At 35.6% G+C, this 18,003-nt stretch overlaps 1 protein-coding gene across 2 annotated transcripts in view; it reads left to right on the plus strand.

The window, feature by feature from the left end:
• TLK1 (tousled like kinase 1) overlaps positions 1-18,003 on the plus strand; it is a 66,727-nt gene that overhangs the window by 46,467 nt on the left and 2,257 nt on the right. For both annotated transcript variants that reach the window (XM_079310949.1, XM_079310948.1), the window contains exons 12-20: positions 4,325-4,391; positions 8,006-8,103; positions 9,886-9,967; positions 10,211-10,302; positions 10,389-10,478; positions 11,102-11,271; positions 12,539-12,674; positions 15,069-15,180; positions 15,467-15,574. In XM_079310949.1, the coding sequence (XP_079167075.1) occupies positions 4,325-4,391; positions 8,006-8,103; positions 9,886-9,967; positions 10,211-10,302; positions 10,389-10,478; positions 11,102-11,271; positions 12,539-12,674; positions 15,069-15,180; positions 15,467-15,574 (955 nt within the window). The remainder of the gene's footprint in view (positions 1-4,324; positions 4,392-8,005; positions 8,104-9,885; positions 9,968-10,210; positions 10,303-10,388; positions 10,479-11,101; positions 11,272-12,538; positions 12,675-15,068; positions 15,181-15,466; positions 15,575-18,003) is intronic.

Genomic DNA, 18,003 nt, shown 5'->3' on the forward strand with positions numbered 1-18,003 from the left:
TAGTGGAATCCTTCCTCTGCAGCTTCAGCCTTTTTAGTTGCATTCACTTCCCTGTCACCTTTTCAAGTGCTTCCTCCATGGTAGCCTGTATGTGTCCTTGTCCCTGCATGCAGTTTGGACTGGGACAGCAGAGAGAGCTGGCAGGGTTTGTTACTGTGGCTGAACAAATGCATCATTTAGCAGGAGCATTCTGTTCTGTATGGAACAAATGAAAATATTTTCAGGAACTTTTTCAGGCTGAAGTGCCAACAATGTGTCTGGACTTTACTGGACAAGTAAAGACAGCTCCTTCCCTGAGGCAGTCTATTTCTAAGGCAAACATGGAAACAATGGGTGAAAAGACGTCACGAAAGGTTTTGACTTGGTAGAAGTTTTTTTGTCCTTGTAGAAATTTGAGGAACTGGAGTGAGAACAAACTTGGGCCAAAAGTGAAGAGCTTCAGAAACTGTAGCCAGAAAACTTGCATTGGATGTATATATGGCTGTTTGGGAGCATGGCTGCAGTCTGCTGTGCCTGTATATGCAGGTTGATTTTCCAGCAGGGCAGAGGTGGGAAGAGAGATTCTTATAGGGATACCAGGCTTGATCATGGTGAAGAGCAAGGAACACATGGCTAGTTTGGGTTTTTTGTCTTGTCTGTACCCACTAGTAAAAGAATTTTGATTGTAGAAGATTTTGTCTGCACATACGAGGAAGAAGTAAGAAGAAGACTGGTTATGTCTACACATGTATATTGTGTCAAAACCTTTGAAATGGGGTAGTGAAAACATAATCCTCTTTCAAGCCAGGAAAGCTATCTCCTTTCTTCCAGTAACAAGTAAGAGTGGCACATCATGACACCTGTATGTCACAGGAGAATTATGCTACACGCGCAGAATGCGCATCCAGTGCATTTTAAGTGCATTTAATTTATTGCTTATGTTTCAGAGTTTATTTGGCTGCAGACAGTTAAAATGCAGGATTTATTGTACAATAATTTTGTGTAGAAAAGGTCATGGTTGCCACATTAATTCATGCAACCTGTTCCCAGCTGCCCTTCTTCCCCAGTGCTCCTCAGATTAGCCCCAGGTCTTACTATCCAGCTTAAGATGGCAGCAGCCTTTTTTGTGATTGACATCCCTACCCTGTGCTCCTCATCTTCCCTCCATGCCTGATGAGACCTGTGTGTCTCAAGTGATAGAGGAGCAACCCCTTCTGCAGGAAACTGTGGTGTCTTGCAGGTGCCTTGGATGGTGCTCTGAGCAACCAGACCTAGTGGGTGGCATTCCTCCCTGCCCATGGCAGGAGGGTTGGAACTAGATGATCTTTAAGGCCCCTTCAACCCAGACATTGTGTCATTCTGTAATGTTGTTTTCAGATGGTGTCTCCATCATGCCACTGCCCTGCAAAAGGTATGGTGAGTGGATGCAGGTAGGAAGTGGTGGCTGATGAGGAGCAGTCTCTAGGCTGGTAGGATGTATTCAGACTATGCACTGGGCTGGTGGCCTACAGCCAGAAAACAGACACTATTATTGGCTTACTGCTGTTCGTTGTGTGCTATTTTAATACCAAGTACACTGTATTTTTAGATAAAAACTATTAAATTCCTAAAAAAAAAGTGTTTCTGAGTATGAGAGAATAAAGTTTTATTTTTCAGAAGTAAATGAACAAAATCCAAAGTGACTGTATTGTATAGAGCTCTGTGTTTCATCCCTTTCTCTGAAATGTGGTGGTCAGTAATGACAGTTTTGGATTGCTGTGAAACATGCTGTGCTTCTAATAGAGTTAGATTTGTAAGGAAATAGAAAAATGGAAAACAATCATTTATTGGGTTATGACTTAGAAACATGGAAAGAGTGACTCTGAATGTTAATGTTTTCAATCTGATGTCCAGGTTGTGCTCTGTGCTCAAGAGGGCTCTTCCAGGACTTTTTGAAAGGTGATACTTGCTAGAGCTCTCTAGGCACTTTGTAACTCTGGGTGGACACCTCAGATTTTATACAAAGGACCAGATTTTCCATATTATGTCAGTTTTTAAGGGGATCTGTGGTTTTAGGGCTCCCAGTGTTCACTGAAAGTTCTGGTAGGTCATGTCATAAACTTTGTTGTTCTTAAATTTTTAAATTTTGAGTATGCTTTACTGGCAGTTCAGCATTGCTCTGTCACCTAAAATACTGACTCTTCTTCCTGAGAAAGACAAACTTCACTATCTGTATTTCTGGAAATGCACAAGCTATATTTTATACTGTAGATAAGAATCTGGAAATGGCAAATTTTGGTTTGTTTGTTTGTTTACAATGCCTTGTAAACATTGGCATTGGTCTCTTTTAACTGAGAATCCACATTAGAGTATTTTACTGTTTTAATAGAAGTGTTGGAAAAGTGTCAGGGATATTCTTGTAAGTTGTCTAGCATGGTCTGGATTTCTTTGATAGTGCTAGTAGATGTATTACAGCAGGAATTGGAGCATTTGTTTCTTATGTTTCTTGCTGTTGCTCGGACTGTACAAAGTCCAAGTGCATTGCCAGCTTTCCTAGCTAGGGAGACAGCCCATCTCACATTTGCTTTAATGCCTCTTCTTTTAAGATGTAGCATACACTGACTAAACCCAGAGAAGATTCTGCTAGGAAAAGAATATAAATGTTAAGTCCCAAAATCTGGTAGTAAGAGACCTTCTGTCTGTCTTGGAGAGGCAAATTTCTTCCCTCCATTGCCTTCAGAGTGTTTGGGGATGCCAATTGACTGTAATACAAGACTGCTCTGAATTACAGTAAGAAAAAAAGATGCAGGGTAACTTTGTATGACATGTCTTAAAAGAAACTATTGCCTCTCAGATTCTGACAGGATGTGATGATGGGTGCTTTTGTCGCCTGATCTGAGTGTTTTCTATATGTTACAGACCCAGAAGGCTGATGAAATAACTATAGACTTGTGAGGCTCTTTCCAATTTCTTGAAAATTTGGATGGTGTGGTCAAAAAAAAACCCCTCAGTAATTTCACTGAGATTTGATTGAATCAGTTTTCTGTCTTGGTCAAATCAGGAAGTGGGCAGCAAAATTCAATATTTATAGCAAGAGGAATGGAAAGCACTCTATGAAAGCTTTAGCACCACCAGATTTGATCTGAAAAAGATGCACTCCTTTATCAACAACTTCTGAGACACAATCAAATTACAGGTGTTGGAATTCTGAAAACTATGGTGAACTTGAAATTTAAAAGGGAGGAAGAAGTCATATAATCTATTAGATTTCTGCAAATTTTGTTGAAGTTGGTTGGCATTTGCTGTAACAAAAATCTGAGTTAGTGTCCCTCATCTCTGGGAAAATGCCTGGTGATTCTCAGGATATTCTAGTTCTCAGACTTGCAATAAAAACAGTATTTATAACCTTCTAACCACCTTGGGATCTTCCCAGCTGATAGTTGAACCCACAGAAATATGGACTTTGTGAGAATATATTATCCTATGAGTTTTAGCTTTATATCATACCAAAAGTGCAAAACAATAAAAAGTGTAATTCTAATTTCTTTTGTAGGGATTTGTGTGAACCCTTTGAACAAGGCCCTACCTTTTTCTTCTTCCCCATCCCCTATTTCTCTTTCTTGTATGTGCATGGTTTCTTATCTGGAACTTAAGTCTCTTGGGGTTTTTTTTTGGGTGGTTTGTCTTTTTTGTTCATCAGGTGAACAATGCATGCAATCAATTTGCACGTTTCTAGTTACTAATCTTTGCAAACAGTCCATATTATTGGTATGATAACTGAATTTATGTCTGAGCAAGTCTACAGACAGTGAGGGACTACTGAATTATTTGTAGCTAGAAATTGCTGAGAAGAGGAAGATGCAAAGAGAACAAGCAAGAGAGTCATAAGTGAATTCCAAGCTGAGTTTGTGGTTTCATGCAAAATGTAGTGCTAATGAACTTGAAATGTATGGTTTTGCACTACCATCTGTAAATCACAGCTCAGAATTCCAGTGTTATCATTCTTGTCTAATTTCTGAATGTGTTAGAGTTGAGAACCAAGCAGTGGAGTAGCATCCATCTATCCAAAATCTGGGATGGTGATAAGATTCAAGATGTATCTAGGTAATTAACAGGCTATGTGGATGAATTTAAATGGTTCAGTGGGGAGAGGTAGTTGATATTGTAGAATACCAAATGCAGGCATTTTGTAAGTATGTTTTGACCCTGATATGACAAATCCAAGATGCTCAGATGGTTCAAAAATGTACTTCTAGTGGCAATATAGCAACAAGATACTGGATGTACTGTAGTTTTTAAGTAAAAATGCTATTGTTTTGTTTACCATCATATAAAAGCTATAATTACATGATTGTTTCATTTTCAGTTTGACTCTAGCAGAGTACCATGAACAGGAAGAAATTTTCAAGCTTCGATTAGGACATCTCAAAAAGGTATGTTTTTTTTAATTGTGACAACCTATGAAAATTAGTACTATCAAAATGAAGAGATAGGTTGTTGAGAGCTGTCTGATTAAAAAACCTTATACTGAAATTGCTGTACTACTTCATGCCTAATAGTGGCCTTCCTGTTGTTTCTGTTGGTGCAATTTTTCATGAACACTGGGATTACAGGGGAGCAATAATGTATCCATCCAGTGTAACACTGTACTGGTTCTTTAAATCCATCTAAGGGTGCTAACAGTGATGATGTCACCAATCCTGCTCTTCCTCTTCCAGTTTGTGAACTCTTGTTTCAGAACTTAGTCAGAGCCAGACAGGTGTGATGTGTGGAGACAAGTTTGATGTGTGGGCTTCTTTTTTTTTTTTTTTTTTTTTTTTTTTTTTTTACTTTTGGAAAGGTCCAATTCTCAATCATTGTACTTCTGAATCAATACAACAGTTTCATTGTTTGCAGTATTTACTTCATTTGTTATCAGCTAGCATATTACCTATCACAAGAGAATATAATTTTCCTACTTGAATAGAAAATCTGTTCTCTGTCTTAAATTATTTTTGCAATCAGATATTTTACTCTAGTCTTTGAGTTCTGAAAAAACCTTATTCTTGAATCCCATGATTCTAGTAAATCTGTGTAGTGAGGTAATTATTACATGAAGAAACTATTGCTCATTCAAGCAAAGACCTTGAGGAATAAGCTGTAAAATGGAGTGACAGTTGATGCAGACAAATACCTGAGCAAGAGTGAAAGAAAAGGACTTGTATGTGCTGAGTAGCAGTTTCTGAGTTGAGTCAAAACAGGTCATAGTGTTTTTGCCTTGAAATGTTGCAGGAGTCTGTTTCAGGCCTGTTTTCTTCAAGTGTACAGGCCACCTGTTAAAAATCCTGCTATAATAAACTGAACTGGCCCCGTGAGAAATCTGCAGCTGTTTCTAAAGAATATGACAGGAAAGTATTTGAATCTGTACTGGGAAATCTGCATATAATTTGCTGGCACTAGTGAAGTAAACTGCCTGCATTGTTCTTCATTGTTAATGGCTTAGAAGCTCCAGCTTTACATAAAATTCTCTTAGGAAATTCTGTAGGGTTTTTTCCATGCTTTAACTTTATGAAAGTCTAATGGTAATTTAAAATGATACACAAAATTAACTGTTACAGAGTTATTTAATACCTGAATTTTAGTTTCACCTTGAGCATCAATGCTGGATTACTTTGCAGAAGATGGAAATTCCTTGACTAAATAATGGGGGGAAACAAACGTTATTCTTAGGGAATCATATTTAAGTATATCTAAAGAAAATAATAAAACTATATTCTTACATTTTAATTCTAATATGTGATACAGATTTTGTCTTTAACTAAGCACACCAATTTTGTTACCTTCATTTTACATGGCTGTATTACTCCTCTGTGCTTCTTTGCTATTTGCATTTTTTTTCTTCATTCCTTTAGCATATGCTGTTTTGCTGACTGCTCCTCTTCCTTTTCACTCTTGAGATGCTTTCCTGGTGCTCTTATTTTTGGTGCCCTGTACATGCTGCCACCACCAGTTTTCTTTTCCTACTGCTACCCAGGAAATTCTTTTCCAGCTAGTTGCTTTGGTCCTGGAGAGAGTCTCTTGTTTTCTCACTTCCTTTTATATAGCAGTGACCTGAGGCAGCTAAGCTGGTTCATTCTTGCTTAAAGGTATTCACAGCCTGAGTGTCCTAAATAACAGCTGGAAACAATGCAACCAGCCAGTTCTCTTTGGACTAGCATTGGCCTATGAACCACATTTTGAGAACCACTGAATTGCATAATATATGAACAAAAAGGTCCAAAAGAGGCATAACTGATGGATTTTTTTTTTTGTTAGCCTTTGGGAAGAACATAGACAATTGTGTGTATGAGTGTGTGGCCTTTTGTGAAGGGAGAAGGACTAAAATTCTTATAAAGGACTACTGGGTTATGAGGAACTGCCTATCATTTCAGGGTATTTAATAGAGAACTGCAGGGATGTGTCTAAATATATAAAAAAAGAATTTCACATTATATAAACAGGAAAAAACCCAACTCTTGACATTGTATCTTAGGAAAAATAAATGGTCCATCCAGATCTGCTGACAGATTAGTGGTATTTCGTCCAGCTTTTAAATTATTAGGAATTTGATTTTCATTTCTTCCATGGAGGTTCATGTCATGTCTTGTTTTGGGATGAGAAGTTTTTTTCCATCACTTATGGGGATTGTTTCAGGATATTCACTGAAATAATTTAGTCCAGACTCCTCAATTCATTTCGTATGTGGTCATTTAATATGTGTTTTAGGTCATACAAATGCAGTTGTTGCTTCAGAACTATATCATTATGGCATTTTCTTTCTTCCTTGCTGACTTGTGCCTCCATCCCCTTGTGCAAAGACTTGTTGCCCTGTTGCTTTTACCAGCACCACCAGGTTGTACAGTCAGAGAATAAATTGGATTGGAGAGCTGATCTAGTTTCTTTCAAAAAACAAGTATGTTTGGGCTTTTTTGTGATACTAGTTTCTTTTTTTTCTTTCTTCTGTTTGTTTTTTGTTTCTCTTGAAGAAAAGATTAAGTATTCCAGTTTGATATACCATGTGGCTGTGCAAAAGGCTCTGCCAAAATAACAAGAGGTGATGACGGGTGGTGCTACTAAAAAAATATGTATCAGATGCCAGGGTTTTTTCTTTTTCAGCTAAAATAATTCCATAATTATGAGCTTTCTGATGTGGATTAGTTTTGTCTCCCATCTCTTCAAATTTTCAGGTTCTAGAGGCACTAACTCTGAAATCAATATAACCCTGTCTAAAGTATCTTTCAATGTGTGTGTGTTGCAATTTGAGTATAGATACATAGGTTTCCACAGATTAGGCATCATGAAATCTTTATGATTTTAGAGGACCTGAATAAATTATTTATTTCATTGTTTCCTAATGCATAGAATAAAGATGAGATAAAATTAAGTGCTTGAATTAGTTAAGGAATGTGCTCCTACCTGACATGCTTCTTTTGAAGTTGCACTGAAAATCTTATGCAATACGCATTCTTCATTTGTGAATTTAATAAGGTACAAATGGAAAAATCTTTTCAAATTAGATTGGGTTTGGTGTCTTATATCAGCACCTTAAGAATGTTTCTGCTGTAATGATGTGCTCTTTTATTCTTTTACTTGATTTGCACTTCAGCCTTAAATTATTTTACATGTCTTTTCTTAATCTGTCGGTTTGTACAGAATCTCTAATAGCCCATATCTCAGTTTTTTCTTCCTTTGTACATCAATTTCAGACCGCTTCCCAGATAATTTATCTCCTTGGCTTGGTACAAAACCCAGCTGCCTCTCATTTCAAATAGCATCCCTACAGTGCAGAACAAAATCATGAACATCCCATTACCTGTGGGTTCATGAACAGAAAAATTTCTTGAAACAGGCTTTTGCCTTATCTTTCTGAATTTTCTGGCTTTAAGAGAAAAGCAGTGCTTTCTTCTAGTTCAGCAGGGTTTTGTAATGTAATGTTCCTCCATCACCACTAGTATTGATGCAGGGGTAAAAATACCTTCTTCAAATGGAAAATAAATGAGCTTTTATATTTCCTTCTTTTGATTTGCAGGAGGAAGCTGAAATACAAGCAGAACTTGAACGTTTGGAAAGAGTTAGGAATCTTCACATAAGAGAACTGAAAAGAATAAATAATGAAGATAATTCACAGTAAGAGTCTTTACTATCTGAATTTTGCATGTCTATTTTTAAAGCCATTCTGTAGTAGCACATTTTGCCTGTAGAAGAGAGAGTTGTTCATAATTTCTTTTTGGTTCTCTATGTTTATATATGTATTTTAAACACCAATTTATTTAAACTTAAAATTTCTTTAAACTAAAATTTCTTTCAATTTGGTGAATTTAATAATGGTTTTCTTGAGTATGCAAGAAATAACATAGCTACACAGCTTGTAGTGAAGAGCTAAAACTTGCTAGACCATATTACTAAACTAAAAAATCCACGTGTGAGATAACTTAATGCAGTTCACTTAGTTGATAATAATGCAAGAAAATGGCAGGAAGATTTGGTGCACAAGCAGCAATTTTGTTCTGCGCTTAAAATCAGTTTTGTGTTTATGGCGCTGTGGTTTCATTCCCACTAGGTGTAGGTACCTAGCAGGAAAGAGCCATATTATGTTGTTACTTTGTATTTCACCTTGAATGGCAGTGTATCACAATGTTAAATTGCTACATAATATGAACTGTTACTGTGTAGTTTTGAAAGTAATAATGACATAATTTAAAGAATTAAGTCTGTTTTCCATGATGACAAATACAGACACTACAGTTTCACCAACACTTTCAGCTAGCTCTGTTGCTGGAAAGGAGCAGTGGAAATTCACAAGATTGGCCTACTAGAGATACACATGTAATAGAAGGACCATAAAAAAAGAATTGGGCTACTGTCACATGACATCAAGTGCCTAATGAAGCTGCTTCTAGATTTCTTTTTCTTCTACACTGAATTTATTAATGACCGTTTATGGTTTCTTTAAAAAAATATTTAGCATTGAAATATGTATCTTCATACTGAATGAATAGGAAAGTTTTATTTCTAAAAGAAACACAGGAAGCAAAAGTATACATCTTCTCTCAAATACTTGACTACCTATGATCATACTTCCAAAAATGTAGAGAATGTGGAAGGATGGGATGAGCTACTGGCAGACTGGCCCTAAACTCTTCTTTAAAGTTGTCTATGGGACATAACTGGCAGCTTGCCTTAGATTCTTGCCTTTCTCATTATTGTACTAAGAATGTGATGAATATTCAGATCCCTTCCCTCTGATTAGATGGAAGAATGTGTTTTTTCTTCTATATATATTAGGACAGAAAGTATGGTCCTTTTTCTTAGTCTGGCAGCATCATTCTGTATTTGAAAGAAGTGTTCTCATTTTATTTTTGCATAGAGTGCGAGCACATAGTCAGTTCTTCTGTGTGTTTTCCTCATATTGCTGTTTCTGATTTGTTTTAACTTCCTAGTGTTATATAAAATCTATGTTTTTCAAAAAAGAGGCAGTAATATACAACATATCTGGTCATGTTTTGTGTGAAATTGGAAGAATGTCCTTGTTGTTTGTTCCAGAAAGTTGAAGTGTGAGTCTTCTCTGGAATTTGGCACAACAAAGAAAGACCCATGTATCACATGTTGAAATTTAAGCACCCTTTTCTTGTCCTCAAAAAAATAGAGCAAAATAACAAAGTATTTTCCAGGATTGACTGTTTTGATGACAGTGTTATAATAGTATGTGTAAACTAAGTAGTCAAAAGGTACTGAAATTGGTCATGTTGTACAGCTGTATTGTAAGATTTCTGTGATGTATTGTTGCTCAGAATATTATATGTTGTTTCTAAAAAGAAAGCTTTATTTGATGAGTAATACTAAGAAATTTACATTTTAGATGCTACTTGTATACCTTAAACAGAATAAAACAATTTTTTTTCTTTCAAGATTTAAAGATCACCCCACATTGAATGAACGGTATTTGTTACTCCATTTACTTGGCCGAGGTGGCTTCAGTGAAGTATACAAGGTAGAGTTTGTTGAGTCTGATAAATCTAATTTTTGAGCCATGTACATTTAAACTGGTGGGGGGGGACAAAAGGAGATATAATTAAGTAATGGGTTGACCAGACTGATTAACCCGTGGAAGGTATGACAGTAGCCTTGTCAATAGACTTGTGAATTACATGCCAGCTTTTTTCCTCACCTTATTGGGTGTTATTTTTATCACTTTTGGTTATAACTTTGCCATATTCATGCATTTCTTTTTTAGGCTTTTGATCTTTATGAACAAAGATACGCTGCTGTGAAGATTCACCAGCTTAACAAAAGCTGGAGGGATGAAAAGAAAGAAAACTACCACAAGTAAATATTAATTACTTATGCTTCATATGTTAAGCTTAATAGCATTATGTTGATTGTAGAAGGTTAATATATCCATCTTCTTTTAGACATGCCTGCAGAGAGTATAGAATACACAAAGAACTGGATCACCCCCGAATAGTTAAACTCTATGACTACTTCTCCCTGGATACAGATACGTAAGTAGAACTTGGCAAGGATTTTAGTGCTGTATATTAGAGAAACAGGATTGAAGAGTATTTGAACCAAAATAACGTATGTTCTTGCTTTCAGCCAAAACATGTTAAAAAACCCCACACTAGTTGCAGAATTTTGTCTGCTAAATATTACAGGCCTTCTATGAGGTGATGAAGAGAGTGTTTTACAACACCTGACTGGCATCTAAAGGCTGCCATATCTTAGACAATTTTCCAAGACTAAATGACATCAGGAGCATTACTAGCCTAGGTGTAGCCCCTGGTTGACTGGGCTGCACCTCTTGGCATTAAATCTTCACATCTTAAGGGATAGTTAAGGTATTTTGATACTGAGAAATGTCTCTACTGTAAATAAAGAGGCTTTTCTTAATTTCTCATCCATATGGATGCATTCTTTCTTTTAGTGAGTATGAATGTTCTGATTTACATCAGTTTTCATAAGGTAATAGTTACATCATGTGTTCTATGAACAATTTCATTCATATATTTTAATATTCAGGCAGCCATTCTTAAATTTGTCAGAATTAAATTAGGTTGTCATGTCTGTTCCTGATTGTGCAGTATGATACATTCATTTCATTTTGTCTCTCTAAATTCTACCCTAGGTTTTGCACGGTTTTAGAATACTGTGAAGGCAATGACTTGGATTTCTATCTCAAGCAACATAAATTGATGTCAGAGAAAGAAGCTAGGTCCATTGTAATGCAAATAGTAAATGCACTACGGTATCTCAATGAGATCAAGCCCCCTATTATACACTATGATCTTAAACCAGGTAAGTGAGAAATGTTATGATTGAAAATGTAATTTATTTTTTATCCCTTATTTTGTTTGTAATTCATGCCTGAAAATGCTTGAGTTACCTTCTGTGTGTCAGGGTTATTGTTAACAACTGGCAAATGTATGTACTTTTCTTCAGAATTTCATTGCCAGAATCACCTGCCTTTTCTGTGGAAAACATTTGTTACAACTTCCCTGCTTTGCATTATTCTGATTTAAATTTGTAGGAAAAAAGATCATATAGCTAATAGATACATGCATTGGTAATTAGCAGTATAAACAGATAATATCATTAGTAGGCTCTATCCTGTCTGGTAATTGTGGAATGCTGATGTGTAATTAATTTTTCCCATTTGTGTTCTTAAACCTGTAAATACATAATCACTTTCAGCATCCCAGCATAAGCACTCTAAAACAGGACTTTACAGAGAGTTTTCTTTACAATATGTCATAGAAATATAAACAATATTTGTCTTGATTCCATGGCCTTTGTTTTACCATCTTGCATGAATGATGCTTATATTCTTCATATGCTTTAATCTGCTACACTTCCAAGTGTGGGGTTTCTAAAGTAATTCTAAGTGCCAGGCTGTTTGCTTTCTGTTCTGTAGTAAAGCGTTCACACAGTTTTCTCTTGTCTTTGAAATTGTACAGAATGTGTTCTTAGTCTTGTTAGTTTTTGTTCTCAGAGGAACTTCATCAAATAATTTTTATATCAAGAAATTATTGTACAACTTTGACACATAGAGTAAGATTTGTAGGATTGCAGCAATTTCATGGCACAATTTTGTGGCATATGCAAACTCTGAAAACTGTAGTGTAGGGTTCATTCTGACAGAAAAATAATGAAACTTATTTGTAACTAGCATACTGCTGCATTCTGATGTTTCCTCACTCCATTTTTGGTGTTTCTTTGCTGACCAGCCAGCTCCCAACTGAGAGAAGCATTTCAGATCATGATGGTAACCTAGAGAGTTGCACAGAAACTTGTCATAGTCAAATTATGCTAGATTTGAGGATGTAAAGATTATGTAAATGTATCTCAGCTGGTTCAAGCACAGTGCAAATAACACCAAGGCTGTGTGTTTGGTCATGGGTCCCTTTTAACCCAGACTGTTTTATGGTACTGAGTCTTTGATTCTGTAAAATTGTCACTTACCCTCATGAAGTTAGATGTGCTTGAAAATTGAACTTGATTTTGGAAATAAAGCATTCTGTTAGCTTTTTTGAAGTAATTTTTCCTTTTTTTCCCCTCTGAATAGGTAATATCCTTCTTGTAGATGGAACAGCATGTGGAGAAATAAAAATTACTGATTTTGGTCTGTCCAAAATAATGGATGATGATAGCTATGGGGTGGATGGAATGGATTTAACTTCACAGGGAGCAGGAACTTACTGGTAAGGCCTGGTTTGATTTTGCTGGTTTTGACTTTGGATCATTGTTCAGATTCTATAAATGCATATAAATGTCTTATAAAGCCGATTTGAAGAGACAGCTAGGACTAAAAATACTATCATGGATGGCAAATGGAGGTTTTTGTGCAGTACTGTGATGTTGATATTCCCAAGTGTTAGAAGAGTAACAAGTAAATCAAGAGAGAGTATGTGATATTTATTTATTTATAAATATGTATATATAGATAAGTGTGGAGATGATCATTATGATTTAGAAACATGGTTTCCTCTGAAGAAGAAGGTATTTAATCTTTGGCTGCTGGTGGTTGAAGACATTTGACAGAGCAATGATGATTAAGCTTGGGTGCTTAGTACTTGGAAATTGTAGAATAGGGATTACCAACAGGTAATGTCCTTAGGACAAAAGAGTATTTACTCTTTCTTCCTAAAGGTTAATGACAGCTCAGAAGCAGTGATTTATTTTTTGTGTATTTGCATGCTCATCCAAAACACTGGAATTTTAGAGCTGCCAAAGGAATGATAATAAGCATTTTGTTGCTTACAGAAAATCTGTTTTTAGAATTTGGTCTCTAAAGATGCAGATTTTTCATGGCACAGTAGCTCTTTGAGCCTGGGTTTGTGCTGGCTGTGTCAGGGTGGGTGGATTAGAAATCCTGTATTGGCCAGGTTGTTAGAAGTCACTTGCTCTACAGAGAAGCCAGTGTCATTCCTATTTGCTTTGCACCTCTTCCCATATTGAGGAGTTGTATTTTGCCTTCTCCATCAGAGTCTTTAGAAAAGGAAACACACAGTCTTCCACAAATGCTGCTGTGCGCATGCTGAGGAAGAATGATTATTCAAGTTGAAGCATTTTAGAAGTGTTAGGGTTTTGTGACTCTTTTTGAATTCTTTACCTATTTAAAAAACAGTTTAAATGTTTTATTTTAGGAATATAGATCAGAAAAATTTGGGCTTTTGGATTTTGTCTAGAATGCCTCAGACACTAATGGTGCTGCAAACTTAAATGTAAAAAAATATCTGTAATCATTATAGATTCATGGTGAATCTCTGCATTTTTTTATTCATGCTTTCTCTGAGCCCAGAATCTTCATTAGGGAGGGGAACACTTAGAGTGAGTTTGAATTTGGGATGAGTCTGTTCAGAGCACATTGCACAAGCTGTCAGCAGCATAGCCCTGGAAGGGATTTCTTGAGTTGCTCGATCCAGTTACCTGCCTTGCCTGGCAGTTAGGTTATATAATCTCTTTGGTAAACTTCTGGATGTTTATATTAAATTCAGTTAGTGTTTTGGCCCCAGTAATCTGATTTGAAGTCTTCTGTAACCGCAGTTCTCTGATCATTAGAAACCTAATCCTCTAATTTACAGACTGTGTATGTTTGTGGCCAGTTTGTACTGGTTTGCTCCTGTGCTAACATTGTTCTCCCTCAAGTAGGTTGTGACCCTTTTCTAGTACTTGCTCCTTGGTGTTTTAGTAGCCTTCGCTTTTTTTTTTTTTTTCCCCTGAACTGTAGGCTATCCATTCTTCAGATCATTTTAGTAACCTTCTTTGCATTTGTGTCACTTTAATATCACTTGTCTTGATTGTTGTAATCAGAATTGAAGACAAGTATTCTAGAAGAGAGTTTGTGATACTATTTTAAATTGTTGCATTTTCATCTAATTTTTCTGCCTATTTCCATTTTTATTTCTACAAATATTTCTTCAAAGTTTCTATTTAAGTGTTATATGTTGTTAACAAAAGAGTGCCTGTTTTGTAGTTGCCCTAATAGTTTTTAGCCTTCTTTAATTTTAAATATAACAGTCAATAATACTTGAGTGCACTTAAATTAATATATTTGGAAGGTTTTGTTTGCTTTGTAAAGGAAGTTCCATTTAATCAGTTATTCTGTAATTTGGTAATGGCTTGGGAACTTCCTCAACTTTCATTAAGTTCTCTTTCTACAGAATATAGGGACAGAAATCACAATCACCTTTGTCTATCATATATGCCTCTGGGAAATGTTACAATTTTTACTAAAAATTTGGGTAAAGGGTCTTTCTTTGATTCCTAACCAGGTGTTCCTCTAAATGCCCTATTTGGCTTTCATCTTTTCTTGCTCTGACAGATGGCTTCACATTTAATCTGGGGTCCCAATTTTAAAAAAAGTAATAATTTTAGGTAAAAAATATTTGTATTAGTCCTTGTGACCCCTCTGTTTGACTAACTGTACAAAAACTGTAATATCAGTTTTGGTGGGTTGCAGGGTGCTGGAATGCAGATTGTAGGGCAACTGTTTTTTGTCAAAAGCTGAGAGATGTGTGGGTGAGGTGTTTGATAATTGAGCACATTCTAGTGATGCCATATTTAAAGACTGAAATGCCTGTTTTGTTTTCCAGGTACTTGCCTCCAGAGTGTTTTGTAGTTGGCAAAGAGCCACCAAAGATTTCTAATAAGGTTGATGTGTGGTCAGTTGGAGTAATCTTTTTCCAATGCCTTTATGGTAGAAAGGTAAGAAAAACTTTGGAATATCTAAAGAGTTTTAGTGTAGATGCCTGTTCTCAGTAGACTCTGAATTACATTTGTAAGCACATGAATCTACATGGAAAGTTACTTGTGTTACTTCTTTTACATTAATTTTGCAAAAAAAATTAGGAAATCTTGCCTGTAACTTTTTTATTTGCAGAATAGTTGGCAGTTTGTTTTAACACTGCAACAACTTACTATAGCATAAATATTTATGAAATCAAAGTAGTTGGATAAATCTCCTGAAAAAAATCATGTGCTTGTTTTGCAGCCATTTGGCCACAATCAATCACAGCAAGATATCTTACAAGAAAATACAATATTAAAAGCCACAGAAGTTCAATTCCCTGTCAAACCCGTTGTAAGCAATGAAGCCAAGGTAACTTTTACTATAATCTCCAAGTAAAAAAATCTTTATCTTAGATTCAGCTGTAAAATTGTTGTTAACCCAAGAATGCTGTGGGACATAGTAACTAAGTATGTAGAGAAACATAATTGAGAATTTGTATTTTGATGTTTTTATTTAAGCAACCTTATTCTGGGACTTCTCAAAATCATGTACTTCAGAGCAAAACTATATATATGTTTTCCAGAAATTTGCAAGTGGTTTTTAAGTAGGCCACCTCAAAAATTGCCTGCTTTACTTTTTCCCAGAGGATCTTATGTGTCTCATTCAGGCTGTCTCACTAGAAGTTCTTGTGAAATGCTGCTGCTAACAGTAGCAAGCTCTTTCTGTAAATAGTGGATGTTATTCTCTGCAGCCTTATTGGCTAGAACTGCTTGACTACCAGGTGCCTGAAGAATATGACCCCTAATACTCTTCCCCTTGAAAGGTCATAGTATGTGTATATTAACTTAAATCTGAGTTTAGAAAATAATTTTTGAGATTAAGAATCTAGAAGATATTTTGATACACATTCAGAAAATAAAAGTGCCAAAATGGTTGATCTGCTGCAAAGGTGTCAATTCCTCTACACAGCCTGGCTATTCAGAAAATGATTAAGGTGGTTTCCCAAATAATTACTACTGTGAGCATCTGTAACTCAAGTCCAATTCTCTCAAAGTGGAAGAAAATATTATATGTTACTTGCTTGTAAAAACTGTTGCAATTTTTGAAAATTATTTATATAACTTTAACAATTTTAATGACTATTAATAAACCAGATGCAATAGATGTTCTCTTTTAAAAAAATGCCAAGATAGTAGAATGCTTATTCAAGTTTCAGCAACTAATTAAACAAACTTAGATTTGGGACACAAGATGCCAAAAATTTAGGAATGTTAAGATTCAGCTTCTAGAGATTAAAAGGAAAGGAAACATATTTCTAGAGGCAGTAACTTCTCAAGAAAATAAGTCTTCTGGGTACAGAAACTTGCATAAACAAGTGGTGGTGTATTTTTGTTCATTATATTTTCTAAAAATAATGTTAGTAAGAGAGTTGCAGTTAAGATTATGAAAAACTGGTTGAAGAATTGTAGTTAGAATTGGGGGGTTTTGAATGAGGTTATTGTTTGCTGTTGGTATTTCACTGGCATTTTAAAAGGTATCCCTTGAATGCAGTTGACAAATACACATCATGTTACTGATAGCTTTACATAGTAAGAGTTTTTATCTGTGTCTTTTAACTTTGCATTTCTTTGTTGTTAGTAGTTTTTATGTAGAGGATGTTAGGAAAGAATAGACAGTTCAGCATGGAGAATTGGCAACTTTTTGCATTCTGTATTTATTTGCATGCTCTGTTTGTTTGAAAGACTAGAAAAAACTTCCAGTATTCTCCACTATATTAACCATTGTCATGATAGCTGTGAGAGAGAGGGAGAAATTATTCTCTGGTGGAAATGCTATAAAACAATTTCAGACTAACTTCTTAATGCAGACCATTTACAATGACTATGCAGAATCCAAATTGTTTTTCAGATTTATAGACCTGGCAGTTGCAAAAGAACAGCTTGTAAACTGAAATTCTGATTTGGAAAACATGGAGACTGAATAAATATGGAACCTCAAGTGACATTGTTAGTTAGTTTTCAGACTGTAACTGTCCTTTGATCCTCCTCACTGTTTCCTATTTTGTGCAATGGTCTCCTTTGCTTCACACTAGTGTGGCTACAGTACCACAAAACTGTGAAGTATTTTAAAAACATTTTAGACACAAACTGTTACTCTGAAGATCTTGTGAATAAATGTTTACAGTTCATTTGTTTTGAAGGATTTACTGTGAAGAATTTGATTAAAATCTGTAATATCCAAGAACATGCGAATATCTACTAACAGATGTGCATGATTTTTATATTGTACCTTGTTCATGCTGAATATGCAAATGATAGAAGTAAATTCTAGCATGATTCTTTGAAACCTATCACAGATTTTTCTCCTTTAATCTCCAGTTTTTAATTGGAGCAAAGAACAAACAGCTGAACAGATTTATCCAAGAAGATATATGTAATTCTTTTAAATTAAGTTCTAAATTAAGTAATGATGTGCTAATCAGTTCTGTAGCAATAATAAGGATTTTCTGTCATTAAATGTTGAAGCCCAGGCTCTCAGGAGACCAGATGTTCTGTGTGTGCTAGACATAAGACTTGTCAGAAACTTTTAGCACAAAATGATTGGCATAAACCTTATGGACCTTATGTAGGGATGACATAGTGAATGTAGCTACAGAGTTTTTCAGTTGATTGGATAATTTTAAGCAGGTATGATTGTGTTGATGTCATGGGAAGGGAGTTTCATCAAGGTAGTGGTTTCCCAAATATTCTTTATATAATGCCTCTTGAGCATGGCAGCCATCAGTGTCAATTTCATGT

Source organism: Erithacus rubecula, assembly GCF_903797595.1.
Source record: "Erithacus rubecula genome assembly, chromosome: 8".
NCBI lineage: Eukaryota > Metazoa > Chordata > Aves > Passeriformes > Muscicapidae > Erithacus > Erithacus rubecula.